Source organism: Ambystoma mexicanum, chromosome 13 (assembly GCF_040938575.1).
Source record: "Ambystoma mexicanum isolate Mex_15411 chromosome 13, UKY_AmexF1_1, whole genome shotgun sequence".
In the NCBI taxonomy this organism is placed as follows: domain Eukaryota; kingdom Metazoa; phylum Chordata; class Amphibia; order Caudata; family Ambystomatidae; genus Ambystoma; species Ambystoma mexicanum.
In genome coordinates, this window is record NC_090938.1 from 576948055 (window position 1) to 576968755 (window position 20701).

Below are 20701 nucleotides of genomic sequence, written 5' to 3' on the forward strand. Positions count from 1 at the left end.
ATGCAAAGGGGCTGCACAGCATATCCAGAAATGCTCAGGTCACCTTTGTGAATAACGTGAGCTGCTCATTTCTGAAAAAAGCGCAAATTGAACAAGCGCACTCCCTCCGCTCCTTTCATTTGCACCATTTTCTGAGAATCTGGCACACTGAGTTCACTGGGACACGCCCCGGGTGGAACGAGGATGGGAACTAATCCACAATGCAGGATTAAGAACACACATTCGATAAACAATCCAAAGAAGCAGAAGCCAGCTAATCGAAGCAGGATCGAACCACAGATCCAGGCCCACAAGATCACTGTGCCAGCCAGGAAGAATCCAGTTCTGACTGCAATACCATATGGGGGAAGCCATGGTTGTCATCCAGAGTCCCTAGGGTGCCCAAACATTGCCAAATCGTAATCCAAGGAGAGTCCAGCAAAACAGGAGCCAAGTAGTCGAAGGAAGGGCTTCCGTAGCAAGAGAGTGCAAAGCTACTTACACAGTGTTGGAGCCACCGGAGCGTGAATGTTTTATTACCATGTTAGTGGTTCTTCTGGCCTCATGGGCACGAGTCTCCCGGGAATTAGATTGGTTCAAAGGAAGGGCTTCCGTAGCAAGAGAGTACAATGCTAGTTACACGGTGTAGGAACCACTGGAGCGTGGATGTTTACTGTGTTGGGGGTTCTTCTGGCCTCATGGGCACCAGCCTCTTGGGCACTAGATTGGTTCAAAGGAACGGCTTCCGTAGCAAAAGAGTGCAATGCTACTTACACAGTGTTGGAGCCACCGGAGCGTGAATGTTTTATTACCATGTTAGTGGTTCTTCCAGCCTCGCGGGCACTAGCCTCATGGGCACCAGATTTGTTGTGTGTCGACAGACCTTCTGACGTGTTAGCTACGCAGGATGTTGGGACCAGTAGTCCAGCTCTAGTGCCTGATCACCCAGATGCCTCCAGCTGTGCTCCCCCCATTGCCTGCAGATTGGTCTCACCATCCGGGTCATGACAACCAGGCGGCTAGAAGAGTTTGAGATAGTCCAGGCGTGCCAGTGTCAAGACTCACCTGGGGATACACCAGTACTGGTTCTGATGGTCCTTCTGGGGCATTCATTCATTAATCACCTCTCAGATCGGAGATGAGACATTGGCTTTTCCAATATGGCGCCCTAGTTGCACAGCTTTCCACATGCAAGATGAAGGCTTTCCGTTTCCGGGTTGGAGAAGGCAGCACAGGTGAGCAGAGCCACGCGAGCTCATACTTGAAGAAGAACACTGACAACTTGCACCTTGTTCAGTGTAAGCCCCGCTCCACTCTGCATTTCCTCTGTGTTTTCCTGATTCCTGCTCTGCTGTGTGTGCCTGTCCTTGCCTATACCTCTGTATTCATTACTTTGTTTTGTCCTCTTCCTTGTAAGACCTGATCCTGGGTACCTGATAGCCTGCAGCTTTATTCTCTCTTCCTTGCCATCCTATGGTTCCTGCTATCCAGCTAATGCTGTCTTCGCCCAGTTATCTGTCACTTGAGGATCTTCAGTAATTCTCCTGCCTGTACCGTGTGACTTCAACCAGGGTTTTTTCCCTGCAGGGGACTGGATCAACTCTTTGGGGGTAACCTGGTCAGTAGTTTGATCTGCAGGCATAGTGGCTCTCTCAGATGTGCCACTCTTCTTCATCAAATCAAGACATCAGAAGCCTCCAGTAAGAACAGCCTTTAGCAGGCGGGTGCAGTGGTCAACTCCGGTGTCAGGGTTTAGTTATGGTGGTGATGTCAGTTCCTGAAGCATGGTCTGCAAGTAGAGGATCTGAAGATGGCCTGCAATGGGAATGATGCCCATGAGGTTGGAGGGCTCCAATGAGATGTTCTACGAAGAGCTGGACATGACAGTAGGAGCGAGAATGGTACTTGGAAGCAGTCCTCGGCTCTCCTGGACTCCTGGTCAAAGAAGTGCACTGGCACATGGGAGCAGGGCTGCAGGGATCCTAGCAGCTAGGTTCTGTGCTGGGGGTGGGCTGTGGGACAAGACGCGAGGCAGAAGCTGCTTGTACCACTCCCCATCTCTCCAGCTAGGCAAGTTTTGTTTTTTCTCAATGGTATTTTTTTACTGGCCATAAGCCGGCAGGTGGTGCTCTGTTTTCAGGTGGCTTGAAATGCAGGTCTGTCTTGGGTCATGAACCCAGACCGAGCTGGCCCAAGCTCTACATGATTCCGCCACCTCTGACAAAAGTAAGACAGCACATCAAAAAGCCACCAAAAAGTCTAGTACGTTACAAAAAGTAGCGAAAAGAAAACCAAAAGGTATTTCTAAGCAAATGGTTAAGAAGGTGGTAGGTAAGCAGAAGTGATCTGTAGGTTGAGGAGGAATCCGTACATTAAAACGAAGAAAAAAAAACAACGAATGGGAGATTTGACCCAATTTCGGCTGTACGAGCCCATTAGGTGGCAATACAGTGAACAAGGGCAGCAATGGTGTGCGGGGGTATCCCCCACACCCTTGTTCACTGTAATGTCAGTGGGGGTGTCCCCCGCACCCGTCTAAAAAAAACATGTTTTAAAAAAGAAGAAAAGAGGACCCTGCGGTGCCGGTACCCATCCACGCAAGTGAAGGCAACCAGCGTTGCAAAGGGATGCAGGACACGAAGGAGAGAAAACCAAGTTATTTTCAGTAAAATAACTTTTGTTTTTTTCTCCTTCGGACATTTCGCATTCATTCATTTCTTAGTAATCTCGTTGAGGAATATCAGGAATATTCTGAAATGTTCTGAAAGTACCTTCGATGGTTTTGTTGATAATTCTGACCTTTAAAAGTGCTGCAAAACCAGTCTGCGATGATGAATAAAGCTATTACAGCCAGTGATGGAGGAGTACCAAAAAGGTAGTGGAACTGTGACTCTGACGGGGGATAGAGTAGGAAGGAAGAAAGCAACGTGCAACACATTTTTCAAGGTTTGCAGTCCTGCTGGTTGACAGCCAATTGAGTTGAAACTCATTTCAGTTTAGCTATAACTGATATCCTGTGTGCTTTAACTTCACAAAGAACAGTTCCAGAATGGTGGAAATGGTTGAAAAAAGTAGTGGAGCTGTTAACAGTAAAAAATTAGTGGAGAACCACTCCCGACCGTTCCCGCTCACTTCTACCACTGATTACAGCATTACAAGAAGAAAGCACCAAAAGTTGGAAAAAGTAAAGCTTTAAAAGTGTGTGAACCATAAATGGGCAGTGTCTTCACCTAAGGGGGTCTTTTTAGTTGTTATGCAGGGTCGTGAGTATGGCCATTCCAATGGTTGTAGTTCCTGTGGGTTGCCTGATGCAGTGAGCATTCTAACTTACAATATATAGCCTGGCATATGTTAACACTATGGGTGTCATTTTATAACGTGACATTTGCAGGCAGGAGACTGCCAGCATTAGCACTGATGTCCTGTTTGATCCCCTGAATGCGATTTTAAATATTTGCAAAGGGGAGTGTTCACGTGCAGAGTAAAACCAGGGCTAAACACCTTTACTCTTCACTATTACTCTCTGTCTTGTCAACAAGAAATTACTGCCAGCAAATTAGCCCTTGCGGAAGGGATTTCCTAATGGATTCCCATGGCATCTGCCTGCTTTTAGCAGGGGCTAAATGGTGGCCGAATCCATAGGATTGCATTACTTTTGCGTCTGCATGAAAATCACATGCAGGCGTAAAACAAAGTGCACTTATAAGATGGAGGTGGGAATCACGGTGGAAATCTAAACTCTGTTGTGTGCCCCTTCCCGTGTGGACCATTGCCTGGACTCTCTTTGATATGGACCCATTTACCGTGCCTGACAAATGGTGTCCTGATCTTATGGGCTTTGAAGTTACCACTAAGAGGCAGTTTCTCTAGCAGTAGCAGCAATGTCCAGTGGCCCCAGGGACATGAACAGTTCGATTCCAACTGCAGGGCGAGTGATGGTGCAGCCATAGAGGCTGTGTTAACAGCAATGGCCAGGGATGCCCCGACGTGATGGCACAGTTGGCAATAGTGCCAAGCACTGTACTATTCCCAGAGAGATTATTTGCAATAAATAGGTATATCCTAATAGGCGATATTGATGGTCCCCCATGCTGCTGGGATTCTGTGGCAAGAGGCATTGTTATCAATGACTGTAGGTACCCCTGACAAGATGGCCGACCTTGGGGTCACTGGTTCAGAAGCTAGTAGATCAATCCAATAAAAGAGAGGAAATGAGGGTATGGTTTCATACAGAGGAATGGTCAAAGGGTCCCATCTAATTATTCCAAATCGCCGGAAGTCGCTGGCTTCAACACACACATGTTTAAAAACAAATGGTCAATACATATTGAATACAACACATAAGGCACAGGGAAGAAGAAAAGGGATAGTAACAGAATATAAAAAGGGTTTGAGGACAATACACAAAAGTAGATAAAGAGTAAATAACATAAATGTCCTAAACTGTTCAATAGTGTTCTAAACAGGAAACTCCTCTTGATTCAGAATCTAAACTATGGTTACCAAAATGTTGTCAACCACAAAGGTCCGATCTCATGTTGTTGCCATCAATGGTTTCCAATTGGTACAAAACAAACATAACTACAGTCATGTGCAGTGGATACTATCATATGCAATCAGAAGCTAGTAGAGCCATGGATAGCTCTGGGTCCAGTTTGTATCAGTGACTGGAGTATTCTGATATGATGGGATTGTCGGTAGGGGACAGAAACGTATTTTGCTGAATTATGTGCTTTGTAACAAAAACAGTACATGTCAGCATATGCTTCCTTTTACACAAAATACATAACACAAGGACTTTCCAGGCTTTAATGTCCCTGTAATCTCAGAGTAGAATTTTGGGCCTGGGCAAATGCTCATTTTTCTTTTTTTTTCATTGCAATTTCCAAATGAATCTATTTTGGGCACTTAGAGAACAAACCCACTGCACTTGTCATTTTAACCAATATGTAATCACGATTACTTCCAAAAAAGAACGCGAAATCTGCTGCGGGTGACAGTGAAAAACCGAGTCCCTGTGCCCAACTGGACCCCGACAAGACAAGAATTTAATATTAGACACTGTCACACTGCACCAATTGATAAATATTTTAATACATCAACATAATTAAGGGCGTTGTGCCCTTGGACAACATCTATAGAGTACACAGCCGACACGTGTTTCAACCTTCAGAGCCTTCTTCTAGGCAATGCTTGGTAACGGCTCGATTTATCAGGTTGTCCCGGTCATTTTCAAACAGACCTGAACATTTTAAACCACTGAATATGCAGCAGCGACTCTCACCAAATATCCTTCTGGTGGTCAGTGCCTGATCCGTACGTGATTAGCAAAAAACATACACAGTAAAGTACAGCCGGTACCATGGGTAAATAATTCAGTCTCTGCAGCCTTTCCGCATTCAATTTTTAAAAAAGGATAAATCTTTCAAAACTTTGCTATTTTGGCACAATGCAAATTGGGGGATTATTTTCCAGCCAATTTGAATTTGTAAATAGTGAAGCGCCTCTTTTTTTTTCTTTTTCAGAACATATTCGTGATTTTGTTAAAAAAAGTTTTGTGTTCTTTTCACAGAACACTTATTTGATTTGGTTACGAAGTAATTGTATTCTTTTATTAAGAATTACATCATTTAAAAAGAAAAAAAGAAAATCAATTTGTTAAAGTCCTAAATGGTTCATTTGTGTGAAGAGTCACATTGTTTCTGTCACAAACTGATTTCCTTTAAAGGCACCATTCGTTTTTCTGAAGGATCTTTTCTTAACAGATTGGTTGTTTTTGTAAACCAATTTGCATTTCTCCTTTGTGTAAAGCTAAACTTTTAGACAAAAAGAGGCTGATTCCCAATTTTATAGGGAACATATATTTGTTCCAAAATCTGCCCACGTTGCTTACGGCCGAACTAAGGACCTGGGTTGCAGAATCTGTGTTTTGTACAGTATACTGACATGTGCCATAACATACACAAACATCTTATCGATACGTGTTGCACATTCGTAATTGTCAACGGCTAATTGCATGCCAGGGACCACCAACGTTTGTACTTACGCGTCGCTTGTCCCCAGCATGCCATTTTCAACACTCACACGGCAACGTGAAATTGTGAAGAGCAAATGAAGTCGAAATCGCCTTTACTCTTCACTTTTGCTCTGAGCTTTGTGAGGAAATCAAACACTGCCTGCACATTATGCTTTGCAGGGGCGTTGCTAGGGGGTGCTAAGGGGGCTATAGCCCCTGATCTTTTGGTTGTAGCCCCGGATAGAATCTCAGGAGCTACAGCCAAAAGACTAGCTAGCCCCCAGTCCCAACAGTTCCGACATCAGCTTAGCCCCAGGTCTTTTCCAGACCTAGCAACTCCCCTGATGCTTTGCATACAGCGTTTTATAATGGATTCCATCGGAACCGCCTGGTCTTTAGCAGGTGCTAAACCAATAGATATTCCATTGGAATTCTTTGGTTTCATGCCTGCATCAAAATCGCATGCAGGCGTAGAACCGGCAGCTCTTTCAAGGATGAGCTAAGCAAAGCCGAGAAGCAAAGCCACCACCTGTCGCCTTGGCAAGGCACAACAATGAGATGGACAGCAAAATGAAAATGTAAAGGCACTTTTACGGTTTCATTTAGTGCACCACTCATTTGAAAATGGCCCAATATGTATCTATTATTTATTTATTTAAACTTTATTTATAATTTTCAAATGTACACTAATTGCCACATAACAAATACAATGGTATTTCCATCAAAATATAAAATCAACTTAGAAAAAGTTCTCAGCAGCAGCAATAACCAACAACGGCAAACATCTTCAAATACAGCAAATTAAACATGTTCAATTTAATGTAGAGGACAATGATGAAAGTAGTATCAAGTATATGACGAACAAACACTAGACAGACAGTGGATTTAATGTATCTTTAAGATAGAGAAAACCTGTTCTTTGCTGATACACCTGAATCTCCCACCTGCTATCATCTTCCCAAAATGTAGAAAAGGATCCATGTTAAGGGCTTCCCTCCAGGGCTAGGCGCATCCAGCTTTGCGTACAATCAGCAGCACCGCCACGATGGCTTGAGATGCGCATGGCCCCACTCTGCCTGACCACAAAGGCACACGGATTACAGGAACACTGCACCCTCCTGTTGCTTACTATCAGGCACGAGACAGTTTATTTGGCAAACTTTGTTAAGTAGAGGCGCTGGTGGATGGTTTTAACCAATGGTTGTAGCCATGGATTACTTGATTCTTGGTTGTTGAAATAATGGAGCAACTCCTGACTTGTCATCAGTGAAGGTTTTAATGTTGTTACACAAATAAACCAAAGGGCCCAGCAGAAGATGCTAGGTGCATGTGAGAGGGAAGCCAACACGTGTTTCGACCGTAGTCTTTGTCAAGGCAGTGCATTGGTTGATGGTCCTGTGTAAGGGTTGTTGCGCCTGGTGAGTAATTCCCCATTCCTGCTGGCCGGTGGTCTGGTTAGCCAATCTGTCGACGTGCTAGATGCGTTCCGCCGACAGATTGGCTAACCAGCCCACCGCAGCAAAACATCACAGCAATTTCTTTTAAGACTCAAATGAGCCTTGGTTCAAGTAATGCATAACAGTCTAAATGCCGTACTGCACCTCATGTAACACTATTTTTGCAAAAGGGCCACATCAGTGGTACAACAGAAGCTCTTTATCCGGCACTGCACTAATCAGAATGCTCTGTTATCCAGCACCTGTGATAGCTGGTAGTAGTATCATTCAGGTGAATATAATGCCAGATAATAACGTTTCAAAGCCGAGTAGCAATGATTCCGGATAGCAAAGTGCCTAAAGGCAGAGGAGATGCGCAGGGAGCTTTGTTACTCAGACGTGTTGCTCTGCTGACCCCGCTATTTGCCCAAATGGAATACCAACATCTGGTTATCTGGCATCTTTGGGTTTAAAGCACCATTGATTCCCGTTGAGGGTCTTATAGGAGACATTTTACTGTAGTGGGATTGGCTTTCCTCATGAAATACCAGTAAATCAGCATGCTTCAGTGACATAGCATGTCAGAAGTTGTGCACATTGGTGTACCTTCCTATACTCTTCACAGCGACATCGTGCGTGCAGTATAAAGGGATGCATGTTTCCTCATTTCATAATAACACTCTGGTAATATTGATGATGGTTTAATCTGATAAGTTTTAACTGATAAGCATGCTCAGACGCAAAATGCCAGGGGTCTGCAACCTTTGGCTCTCTAGATGTGTTAGACTACAATTCCCATCAGCCCAAGCCAGCATACTCAACGGTGAGGGGTCAATGTATTTGTAGTACAAAGCAACTGGAGAACAGCAAGTTACAAACCTGCTGCTTGAAGACAATAAGGCAGTACCCGAAAGGGTTGCCCAATAGATTTGTTTGGGGCTTTGGCCAAGGTGGGTCAATGTAATGTCTTAATGCCCAGTGCAGTTACAAGTTGTGGCCATTGTTAATTGTCCAATGTGCATTAGAATTAGTAATGTCGAACCAGTTTGAGGAATATTCATAGCACGTGGGTTTCACGGGCTCAAAGTCCTTCAAACATGTAAACCTTTTCTGTGGTTTGGCTGAAAGAGTTCGAGAATTTGAGCAGACAAGTGCCCTTAGAATTAATCTTAACCTCTGACATTGCTCTGGGCAACCCTCCCGACCATCGTTCTTCGCGTGCCAAGCCATTACAGAAGTGGAAATACCACATGCAAATCAGGCTTGGTACCACCCCGAAATGGACAGTCCAGCACAAACTGCTTGGTCACATCCCTCTGCACGAGACCACAAGCATCCCCAGAAATGTTTCAGCCTTGTTGGGCCTCATCAGCCTCATCAGTGAGGAGTAGCACTCCTCTGCACTGCCCGGCAGGTCCTTGCAGGGCGGTGGATCATGTTTTCTCCTTTCCTTGACATCCCATGTTGCATTTTTTTTAAAGTGTTTTATATTTACAGTGTGAGTCCTTACTCACACTACAAATATATGTATATATATATTTATTTCTAACATGGATAGCATGTTAGCATGTACCGCACCTAGATGGAATCCGACAATTGCAAGGACAGCAATGCCAACTAACCAACCAACTAACAATTCCATCCCTCTACATACACCTCTCAAACTATAACCAAACACAACCACAAGCCTAAAACGCAGCAATCCGCACAAACTTCACAACAATGCAACAACAAAACAAACCACACATAGGGCCAAATTACGACCCTGGCGCTAATGGGTTAACAGCGCCATAAAAGGCTGCGGCGCCGTTAACCCATTAGCGCCTGATTACGAGGTCCCTTTGCGGGACCCGACCTTAACGGCTGGTCTACACCAGCCGTTAAATTAGGAACCCGCAAAGGGACCTTGGTGCTAAGTACGGTACCGCACCGTACTTAGCACCTTCCCATTGGGGCAAAAATGGGAATGGGGAAGGGCCATGGAGGAAGGGGGAATTACCACCCCGCCAACCTTGTAATGGGGTGGTAATTCCCCTTTTCTCCATGGCGGAGTCAGTAAGTTACCGGCATGGACCATGGTGCTATTAGCACCATGGTTTTCCACCTGGGTTGTATTGAGGCCCATAGACTTGCACAACAGCACACGACGACTACGGACCATAAAACACCCCAAGCCCAGCCAACGGACCCACCGGGCTGAGGCTGTCAACAGCACATCACTGCTCTCTTGCACTTTTCCAGCTTATTCCCACTAACCCACCCCCTCTCCTCCCCTTTTTCAGAGCCGCCAGAGCGCCAGGGGACCACTTTGTTGGTGATAGTGCGTGGTACAAATGTCCTTTAACATTAACATTAACATTAACATTAACAAGGATGGTCCTGCTGCATTAGAGAGAGAAAGAAACTATGTACAGGGTGGCAGCAGGGAGACACAACAGTTGTTGAATGGGTGAACCTAAGTAATTGGGATGCGGGTCGAGAGTGTTAGAGCAATTGTGGTTCCTCAATGCCAGGATCTGAGGGCAGGTTGTTGAGAAAAAGTTAAGAACTGTGATTCACGATTATGGGCAGGGGTCAAGTCCAAAAGAAAAGTGGGGGGACTCATTAACATACCTATTGAATGTGGCGTCACCAGAAATTAGTATATCAAGGTACCCTCTGAAAAAAGCGGGGGGACTCCTGAAAGAGGTGGGAGGACTCTGTCCGCCCGCGTGTGCCCTCAACTTGAGCCCTGAATGTGGGGTGTTTGTCCCAGTTTGCTATTGGCACTGATTGGCTATCCTAGCATGATGGCACAGATGAAACATGAGATGGGATGTCCTTTTGGCCCCCTTCCGCTCCTCTAAGGCCATCATTAATGTCTACGTTAATGGGACCGTCTTGGTCCAAGGCCCTCAGGCCAACCTTCACCTCTTTGATAGACGCTTCCCACGCCTCATCAACTTCCTTTCCTCTCCTACTGTCCCCCCTCCTCTGTCCTTGGCTACCTTGCCTCTACCCTCCCTCCCTGCCCCCTCTTGTGCTCCTTCTTCACCTCCTTCTTCTACACCTCCGCAGGGCGTACCTCTGATCTGTACCCTTCCCCGGAAGTCCTTCAAGGATGGCAACCTTCTCCACTTTGCTACTCTTAACTCTCGCTCTGCCATCAAACATTCCTCTGATATCTGTCGCCTTCTTGAGGAACTGGACCTGGATGTCCTCGGTCTCACTGAGACATGGTTCACGGCCAGCTCTGTCACCAGCTTTGACACACTCCTACCTGATGGTTACAAGATCCTCTCCGTGCCCAGGCCCAACCGTGCAGGAGGGGGTGTGGCCCTTATCTTCCCTGAGTGGATTCCTGCCACTGTCACTCCTACGGAGACCTACTCCTCTTTTGAGTGTCTTGTCTGCCGACTCTCTCTCTCTCCTAGCCATTCCCTTACAGTGGCTACTATCTATCGGCCACCTGGTCGAATTTCCTCCTTCCTCTCTGAGTGGGCTGACCTCTCCTCCTCACTCCTGGCCTCAACCATTCAACTCCTCTTCCTTGGGGATTTCAACATCCACCTGGATGCCTCCTGTCCCCCCTCTGGACTCTTTTGCGACCTCTGCGACTCTCTCTCACTCTCTATTCTCCCGTCTGGGCCTACCCATTCTGCAGGGCACACTCTTGATGCTCTGATCTCTCCTGACCTTCCCCTCTCCGTCCCTCTCTCCACTCCTCTCTTCTGGAGTGATCACTTTCTCCTATCCTCGCACCTCGCCGTCCCTAACCCCAAGGGCAAAGCCACCCTCATCACTGCCACCCACCTTCTCGGTCATCCGACCCATGAAGCGCGTGTCAGTTGAGGCTTTCGCTGCCACCTTCTCGCCCCCCTCCCCCTTCGGCTGACTCCCACCCTGACACAGCCCTCTCCACGCTCCACTCTGCTATATCTGATACTCTTGATATCCTTGCCCCTGTCATGAGAATCCGCCTGAAGCCCAAAGCCAAATGTAACTCCTGGTATGACTCGGATCTCGTCACCCTAAAACGCAAGTGCAGGGTGGCAGAGAGGAAATGGCGTGCTTCATGTACATCCTCTGACAAACTGGCCTGCCGCCTGCTCCAAAGGCAATACCGTCTCTCCGTTCTCACCAAGAAGAGAGCCCTTATCCAAGCCTGCATCTCTTCTGCATCTAATAACTCGGCCGAACTCTTTAAAATCTGCAAGGAGCTTGCCAACCCTGCTGCAGTCTCTACCTCACCTATACCCTCCCAGGCCCTCTGCACTGCACTGGCCTCTCACTTCATCTCTAAAACTCAGGACATCCTGTCCACACTCTCCTCCTATCACCTCCCTCCATCTCTTCCTGGCTCTTCCTCTGTCCCTTCTGCAGCCACCCCTCCTCCCTCCTTCTCTGCCTTTCCCCTTTTTTCTGTTGACGAGGTTTCCAGACAAGTCCGATCTATGAAAGTCTTGTCTAAACAGGTTCACCCCTGCTCCTCCAAAACTATCAAGGACCACATTGACTCCCTGGCCCCTGCCTTGGCTGACTTTTGTAACCACTCCTTCACCTCTGGAGTCTTCCCATCCCCCCTTAAGCACTCCCTTGTGCACCCTCTTCTTAAGAAACCCTCTTCCGACCCCTCCTGCCCGGCTAACTATCGCTCAATCTCCATCACTCCCTTCCTGGGCAAGCTCCTGGAGAAACTGGCCATCTCCCAGCTTAACCTCCATGCTGAATCTGTTGGTAGTCTTCATGACCATCAATCTGGCTTCAGAGCTGCCAGGAGCACGGAAACTGCTCTCCTGAACATCCGTGAGGACCTACTCTCGAACCTCGACTCCAGCACTCCTTGTGTTCTCATTCTGCTCGATCTCTCTTCTGCATTTGACACTGTCAACCATGCCATCCTGCTCAACCGTCTCTGTGATAACCTGGGTACCACTGGTCAGGCTCTGGCGTGGCTGACCTCTTTCTTTTCCAATCGACCCTCCAGGGTCCAACTGGGGTCCTTCCTCTCTGACATCTTTTTCTCTACCTGTGGTGTCCCCCAGGGATCTAATCTCTCTCCCTGGCTGTTCAACCAGTATCTGGCACTCCTTGCCCACCGCATTGCCACTCTCTGCCCCAACTTTCAGTGCTATGCGGACGATACCCAGCTCATTTTCAGGCTACCCTCGGCCTCCTCCTCTCCTTCCCTCATCTCCGACTGTCTGTCTGCTATCCAGGAATGGTGTGCCGCCAATGACCTCTGCCTTAATGCCAGTAAGACTGAGATTCTACTCATCGGCACACCCACTCCCTCCTTCCCTGCAGTGCTCTGGCCAGCCTCTCTTGGCCCGCTTCCTGCTCCTACTTGCAAGGCAAAAAACCTCAGGGTCATCTTCGACTCAACACTCTCCTTCTCTCCTCATATATCTGACGTCTCTAAGAAATCACACTACCAGCTGCACCTCCTCATAGGTATTCTTCCCTTCCTCTCCTTCCCCCAGAAGCTCACGGTCTCCAGAGCCCTGGTTCTCTCGAAGCTGGACTACTGTAACAGCCTCTATCTTAATCTGCCTGCCTCCACTCTCCGCCCTCTGCAACTCATCCAGAACAGGACTGCGAGACTTGTCCTTGGCCTCAAGCCCAGGGACCATATCTCTCCAGGACTGAAATCTCTACACTGGCTCCCAGTGGCTGCGAGGATTAAGTTCAAAACCCTCTGCATTGTCCACAAGGCCTTCTGGGGCCTGGGGCCTAAATACCTTCAACTCTTTCTTCCTAAATATCTTCCTTCCCGAGCCCTCTGCTCATCTGTCTCCAACTCCCTCAGGGTGAGCCGCTTCTCGAAGCAACGAGCTGGGAGTAGATCTCTCTCTGCGGCAGGGGCCTCTCTCTGGAACAGCCTTCCTGCCTCCCTGAAACTTGAGGAGAACCATCTTCGGTTCCGGAAGCACCTCAAAACCTTCCTCTTTGCTTCTGCTTTCTCTCCCCCTCCCCCCTGCTAAATTCTTCACTGAAACTGCACTGAACCTGCACCTGGGCCACTCTCACCGACCTCGGTCCTTGGCCCAGCCACTCTCCACTTGCACTGCCTCCCTGGCAACCCCTGCACTGCAGGACTGTCTCTGCATCCTTACAGCTCCCCCCTCCTAGCACTTGTCTGCACTTACCATGCACTTGCCACCACCTGGCCCTACTTATTTATTATTTATTTATTTTATTCTACTTACCCTGATCAGCACTTCCCCCCTCCCCTTCCCCTTGCACTTTTTCCCTTCCCCCTACCCCTGCACTTGCGCGATCTGAATGACACCTGGCCTAGTAGGATCGTTGTCTGTCTTCCCCTTGTTCCCCCTCCCTGCCTCGTCGCGCCTTGAAACACTTGTGTATAGGCACGTTACAAATGCCATATCATATCATATCATATCATGGTGATGTTAGCAACGACTGGTGGTATCATAAAAGGATGGTAGAGCTGGAAAATCATGCCCAGGTGTCATAACAGGATAGGCGGCTGGTTAATAGCACCATGTTGTCATAATAAGAGGCCAGAATTAGGACATAGTGTTAAGATGTCATAACATGGTGACATAATCGGAAATAATGCCAGAGGGCCACACTGTAGTAGTAGAGTTGAGAATGTTGCTCTAGAATACCCCGTTAACAGAGATATTGCTATTAATAATGGGATACATAGATTACTGTGCAGAATAATTAATCACATTTTTCCCAACACATTTTACCGCAAATATTTGTGTGGGGTGGGTTTAGGGTAATAAATAATATGGGGGGCCTATGAGGGGGGTTGCGGGAGGTCTCCCCCCGCATATATTTTTGGCAGAATCGACCCACAAAATTCGAATTCAATTAATTGAATTCGACCAGATGACATAGAACCATTAAGAATAACTCTGGTGTACTGGCACAAGGACAGATTTGGGAATAGTGTCATTGAACATCCTGTTACCGGAGGTGTCGTGATAAGCAACAATCAGCGGTGTCCTAATGTGCTAGCAGAGTCGTGACAGTGCCAGGGAATGCCATGCTGCCACAGACATTGTTGGTGGCAATGATGTCAGGAATCCTGAGATAATGGCACATTTTTGATAGTGCAAGGGTGCACTTGATATTCGTGCCCCACCCAGCGTCAGACCTCTGTTTAGTGCGATGCTAGGGGCTTCCTTTAAAGCATGGCACTAGCTTCAGAGGAAATGGCAACACATTTTCTGTAAGCGCCGCTAGTTCTGCTGGTAAATCCAGCAAATTATGAGTGGCGGTGTTAGTCTTCATTTTGGAATCCCTTTGTGCTCCATTGGGGTTTGGAGCATTTACTGCAGGAGATAATTCCTCCTGCAGTGTGGTCTTCATGTGTCTTGAGGAAATATCTCCTGTCAATAGCCGGAGTTCTTTCCTCATACTAACCTCGGAAAATGACAGTGGGGTAAACATGGTGGCAAATCCGTTGCTGTCCTTTTACCACACTAGTAAGTAGGCCCCTAAATCGCTAGGAATAACTATGCCTGTATATCTCAAGCGGTTTATTGTCAGCAAGTCATTTATATTACACAATGAACCTAAAAAAGTCTTTATTGCCTATTTAACTTGTACATATGTTATTGTTTTTTTTTTCTTTTAGCTCTCCAAAAGTGCAAAAGAAATTAAAGAGTATGTGGAGTCCCAGGCAGCAGATGATCCTCTCCTGAAAGGAATCCCCGAGGATAAGAACCCCTTTAAAGAGAAGGGGGGTTGTTCTGTCTGTTGACGCCAATGGATCAATTTCAAATAAAGAATCAAACTGCATTTATCTTTGTAGACATGGTCTTTTGAACATGGGCAAAGTTACAAAATGGAAGATCTCATTGACAAATGTGGAGAAACCCAAGCTCACAAGAGTTGGCAACTCGATGAAACAATACAAAAGAACTTTTGCTATGTCTGTATGCTAAACAAATTGAAAATAGTGATGTAGGAATTAGAAGCACCACCTTATGTGTTTCGCCTAACCTCCTGCCTCAGGCAACTATGGTGTTTACCCCACCAGAAAAGGGACACATTCTCCCCCCTCCAGAGCTATCAGGGTTCGGATGAACCAATAACATTGAACTTCTGAAATACTAAAACTAGTAATAATGTCCTTTCTAGCCAATAACCATGACCTATTGAACTTCTTACAATATCCATCTCAACTCCAAATAATGTCGTCCTCAACCACTAATGGTGTCCGCCCGTGGAGCTAACAATGTCCTCCTGAGCCTGTAACAATACTCTTCTGTGCCAATAACAGTGCTCAGTAACAAGACCAGTTTCACCCATAAACAATGTCCTCCTGATCCACTAACAATATCATCCTAAACTCCTAACAAGGCCCTCCCTGACTAGCCATAATATTATCAGAGCTTACACATTTGTACTATATTGCTACAGTAGGAATTTCCTCTTCAATCCTTAACATTACCCCCCTAAAATGGTAACCTCCTGCACCAATAACAATTTTAGCCTCACCCACTACATACGATCTCAAGAAATGTCAGCAATGTGCCTCGGAATTATCCTAAAACAGCACCAGTATTGTTCTGAACTATCTACAATGCCCTCCTGAACGGAAAACTACAAGGTCTTCCAGAATGGCTAGCAATGTACTCCTGATCTGCTGAAAATATTCCTCTGAACTACTAACGGTGTCCGCCCTCAACCAATACTAAACCACTAATACATGTCTTCCAAACCAGCTAGCAGTGTTCTCCTAGGCTACTAACAATGTTCTCCTGAAAAGCTATTAATGACCGCCTGGACCATTACCAGGATCATCCTGAACTGATAATAATGCCCTCTTAAACTTCTATCGATGATGCCCCCCTGAACTGATGATGACCTAACCCCACCCCAGCTGATCTCTATCAATGTTCTATCAATGTTATCCTGTACAGCTATCAAAGTGCTCCTGGACTACTGACAGTGCCCCCCGAAATGATAATAGTGCCCTGAGGTGCTGCTCACAGTGGTGTCCTCCTGAACTGATAATATCTCCCCCCGGGATAACAAGATCTTAACGAGCTACTATCAACTTCCACCTGAACCACTAACAGCATTCTTGTGGGCCTCTAATAATGTCCTCCTGAACTGCCAAGAATGTTTTCCTGGAACTCTAACTGTGCTCTTGAACTGCTGGCAATGTCCTCAAAGACCTCTATCAGTGTCCACTGAGCCACTAACAATATCCTCGTGAGCTACTAACGATGTTGCCTTTGAAGCTCTAACAATATCCTCCTGAGCTTCAAAGAATGCCGTCTTGTACCACTAACAATATCCTACTACGCTTCTAACAATGTCATCCTGAACCACTAACAATATACTCGTAAACCTCTAACAATGTCACCCTGAACCACTAACAATCTCCTCCTGCACTAGCAATGCCCCCTGAACCACTAACAATTGCCTCCTGAGCTAACAATATCCTTCTGAACCACTAAAAGTATTCTCCTGAACTACTAACAGCGTTCTCCTGAACCACTAGCAATATCCTCCCGAACTTCTAACAATGTCCTTCAGAACCACTCAAAATATCCCAAAAATGACCCCCTGAACCACTAACAATATCCTCCTGAGCTTATAATAATGTCGTTCAGAACCACTCACAATATCCTCCTAAGCTTCTAAAAATTACCTCCTGAACCACCAACAATATCCTCCTGAGCTTCTAACAATGTCCTTCTGAAACACTAACAATATCCTCCTGTGCTACTACCAATGTATTTCTGAACCACTAACCATATCCTGCTGAGGTTATAACAACGTCCTACTTAACCAATGAAAATATCCGCCTGCGCTACTAACAATGTCATCCTGAACCACTAACAACATCCTTGTGAGCTGCTAACAATGTCCTCCAGAACCACATGACAATTGCTTCCTGGGCTACTAACAATTTAATCCGGAACCACTAATACTATCCTCCTGCCCTACTAAAAACGTCATACTGAATGAATAACAGTGTTCTCCTGAATGTATAACTGTTTCTTCCTGAACCAATACCAGCATCCGATAGGATCGACGCTGAATGAGCACCATATTGCAGTATTAACCCCTTTGCTGCTTAAGTGTGAAACCAAGGAAACAATAATAGGAGTTTAATAAAGTCGTTGATGCATTGGACGCCTCCGTTTTATTTTTGAGTCATTTCTTCTGATCTACATTGGATATCGTTAGGGTGGCAAAAAGAAACTTTTCTTTGCAGAGTCAACTCTAGAAAATCAGGAGTAGCTAAATGTAGTGAAATCACTCAGACATAGGGTTGCAGTCTAAGGATTAACCTACTAGGGGGTTCCATTGGGGGGGGGGGATATCTGTTCCCACACTCAAACAAGCCTCTATACATCAATGGAATGCTTGAGCACTTCTTGGGCCCATCACACATACACAGACCTACTTACAGCTGCTGCAACAGAGAACACACAATGCAATCACAACTCATTAGAATAGTTATAGTACACGTGACACTTTCTGCAGCACCTTCCTCCTACAGTCATCTTCGTAAACAGATGGGTGGTCACCAGTCACCCACATCTACACAGCTCATGTTTACTTGCAGGACATAATTCACTGGGATCCATGTATCCACTGCAGTTGACATGCTCCAGTCTCCCAAGGGCCAACTGAGGAGCCCTTCTGGGGTTGATAAATTGGGTATGGCTCATTTAAACACTTGTGCTGTGAAGCAGGGTAGCAAGCAATACATAACACCAGTAAGTATTACCAGCTGCCATGGACTGTGCCTTTCAACATTGTCTGATTCAGACCAAAGGATTTGAGAGCAAACATACATCCATTAACCAGCGACAAGGACATTTTGGCAATGGGTGTAGAAGACTTCCTGTTCTGTGGATGTGTTTCTAAGCACAGATGTGCTCACAGGGTGTCTGTGGGCTAGTGTGTATCTTTGCTGTGACTGGGTCAGTAGTCTGAACCAGTCAGGAAGGGACGGGGACCCCTCTAAGCATGGGGTGGGAGGCCTACCAGGGGGAAAGCCAGAGTCAGTCCTACGACAGAGGAGAAAAGTGGTAAGTGTGGGGGCCTAAGTTCCTCTACCCTTCCTAAGTGGGTATATGGTCCCCGCCAGTATATTTCCGATGCGCACTGGCGAGAAAGAGAACTGTGGTGCGACATGGCAACAATTCTAATCAGCTGACTCACGGACCACTACACTCCACGTGCCGACACAGACTCACATATTTGCCCATGGCCATGTAGTGGCACCCTGAATTGAACTTATGCTCTTTACAAAGCAAACTGCTTTTCTGTGAGTTAGTCGCACAGTGGCTCCATGACACGAACTTGGACAATGTGCCATGCAGGATGCCATTGTCCATGAGCCGGTGGGCCTGCAAGGCATAAAGGGGTGTATTTACCAATTTGTAACACTTCTCCGAGGCGAGAGGGGGATCAGGTAAGATTGGCCTAAGAAACCAGCAGGAGAGGACAAATGGGAGAAGGGAGCAGAGGATAAAGCCTGGGACAGAAAACCGGAAGTTGTGGGTTGTTTGGGTGAGGTCAGATGAGCATACCTGTCAACTCACCCGCTTTTGGTGGGTGACACCTGCAATACACTAATTCCCTTCACCTGCCAAACCCCTTAGCGGCGAATAGGTGTCAATGGAGACCACACCGGTAAAACAAAAAAAACTTGTTTCACCCACATTTTAATTTCTAAAGGTATGGGGAGGAAGAGGTGTGGAACCTAGACACCAGAAGTAGGAAAGGAGTGTGGAGGTGATTTGTAGAAAAGGTGATGCTTTGGTTGGTGAGAGAAAGTGACACTGTGCTGCGATTGTGTGTGGAAATGGTGCGAGTGAAAAGGGTAGTGAGAGAGCAGGGAGTGAGTGAGGGGTGGCTGAAGGGGTGAAAGGAGGAATAACGTGCAGTGAAGTAGTGTAGGGGGGGAGTAGTGGGGGTGTGGAGAGAGGGAATAGAGTGGGCAGGTGATACTAGAGTGGAGAGGGTAGAGGAGAGTAGTAGGGGTGTTGAGGCAGGAGTGAGCAGAGGTTGAGCTCTAGGAGGAAATGCAGGTAGAGGTGAGTAGGAAGAAGTAAGATCAGAGGAAGGTAGGTAAGTGGGAGAAACATCGGAGGGATAGTGGCAAGAGAAGTGGGGAGCGATAGATAGATGGTGAGTGGAGGCAGAGGGAGCAGAATAGGAGGAGGATGAGAGAGGGATAGAAGTAGAAAGGGAGAAAAACATCATGGCATGAGAGAGGAAAGACAGAGTGAGACTGGGTGTCTGGGAGGGCTTCCCTTCACAACCTCTAGCACTATCCAGGGGAGGGGAGCAGGTCCCAACTAGGAAGCCCCTGAGGGAGTTAAGTAGATAGGGCATTTGCCTGCAGGCCATCACTGCAAGTCAGACAGAACCTAAGCTGTAGGGGTCAATAATCCATAGATATTAACCTGGGGAGTAGGGGCTACTGGGTTAGGGAGGGACTTGCTATCTCTAGACGAGAGGGGGGGAGACGGCCCTTTGAGTCCATTTGCATCATATCATTAAACCCCCTTGAAATGCTTTTGGAATTGGTGTGTTATTAAGGCCAATCGTGACAGCGTGTGCACGTGTGTACATGTGTGTCTGTGCGCAGTGGAATACCCAAAGAGTGTTAAAGCTGGGCTGCACTTTCATAGGTTTTAGTAGCTTAATTCCAAAACTTTTGAAAGTGGTAAGTTTTATCCTGGTAAGTTTCATTGTGGTGGAAAATTGGATACATAGATATAGAAGGGGTGAGGGAATGCAGGAGTGAGAAAGGGGTGGGAGGAGGTGGGAGAACATTATGGGAGAACCCCCATTAAAGGAAACAAAGATCAAATGATCACAATGTAAGTTACCGGGATGAAATTGATCATTTTGTGGATGAAGCTGCATAGAACTAGTCTCATAGTACCGGGTTATGGGAACTCCCAGTCTGTCGCGTTGAGATTTAATCTCACTAAGACAATTGGAAACTGGCCTCTAGATCTAAGGATCCTGGAAATCATTTTGTTCAATGAGGCCCTATTCCTTGCCGAAGACGGAGGCTTGAGTTGGATAGACCTAATGGCAGTTCACATGTTCAATCTGTATGCAGATTTTTGTTGCAAATATATAGAGGCCCGGCAAAACCTCTTCCACAGAATCTAAACCCAAGTGGACAACTGGGGTACTCATCATCTTGGTGTCAAGAATATACAAGAACATGCTGAAGAAGGGCTTTTCACACATTGATTAAATAATCACTGAGTTCAAATATAGGAACAGTTGTTACTTGGTTGTAACTTGGTTAAGTAGGTTA

The 20701-nt window shown here is 46.5% G+C and overlaps 1 protein-coding gene across 1 annotated transcript in view; it reads left to right on the forward strand.

Annotated features, from left to right (window-relative positions):
• GNGT2 (G protein subunit gamma transducin 2) overlaps positions 1-17541 on the forward strand; it is a 40291-nt gene extending 22750 nt beyond the window's left edge. The window contains exon 3 of the mRNA XM_069634401.1: positions 15026-17541. Within this exon, the coding sequence (XP_069490502.1) occupies positions 15026-15151 (126 nt within the window). The 3' untranslated portion in view covers positions 15152-17541. The remainder of the gene's footprint in view (positions 1-15025) is intronic.
• The last annotated feature ends 3160 nt before the right edge of the window (positions 17542-20701 follow it).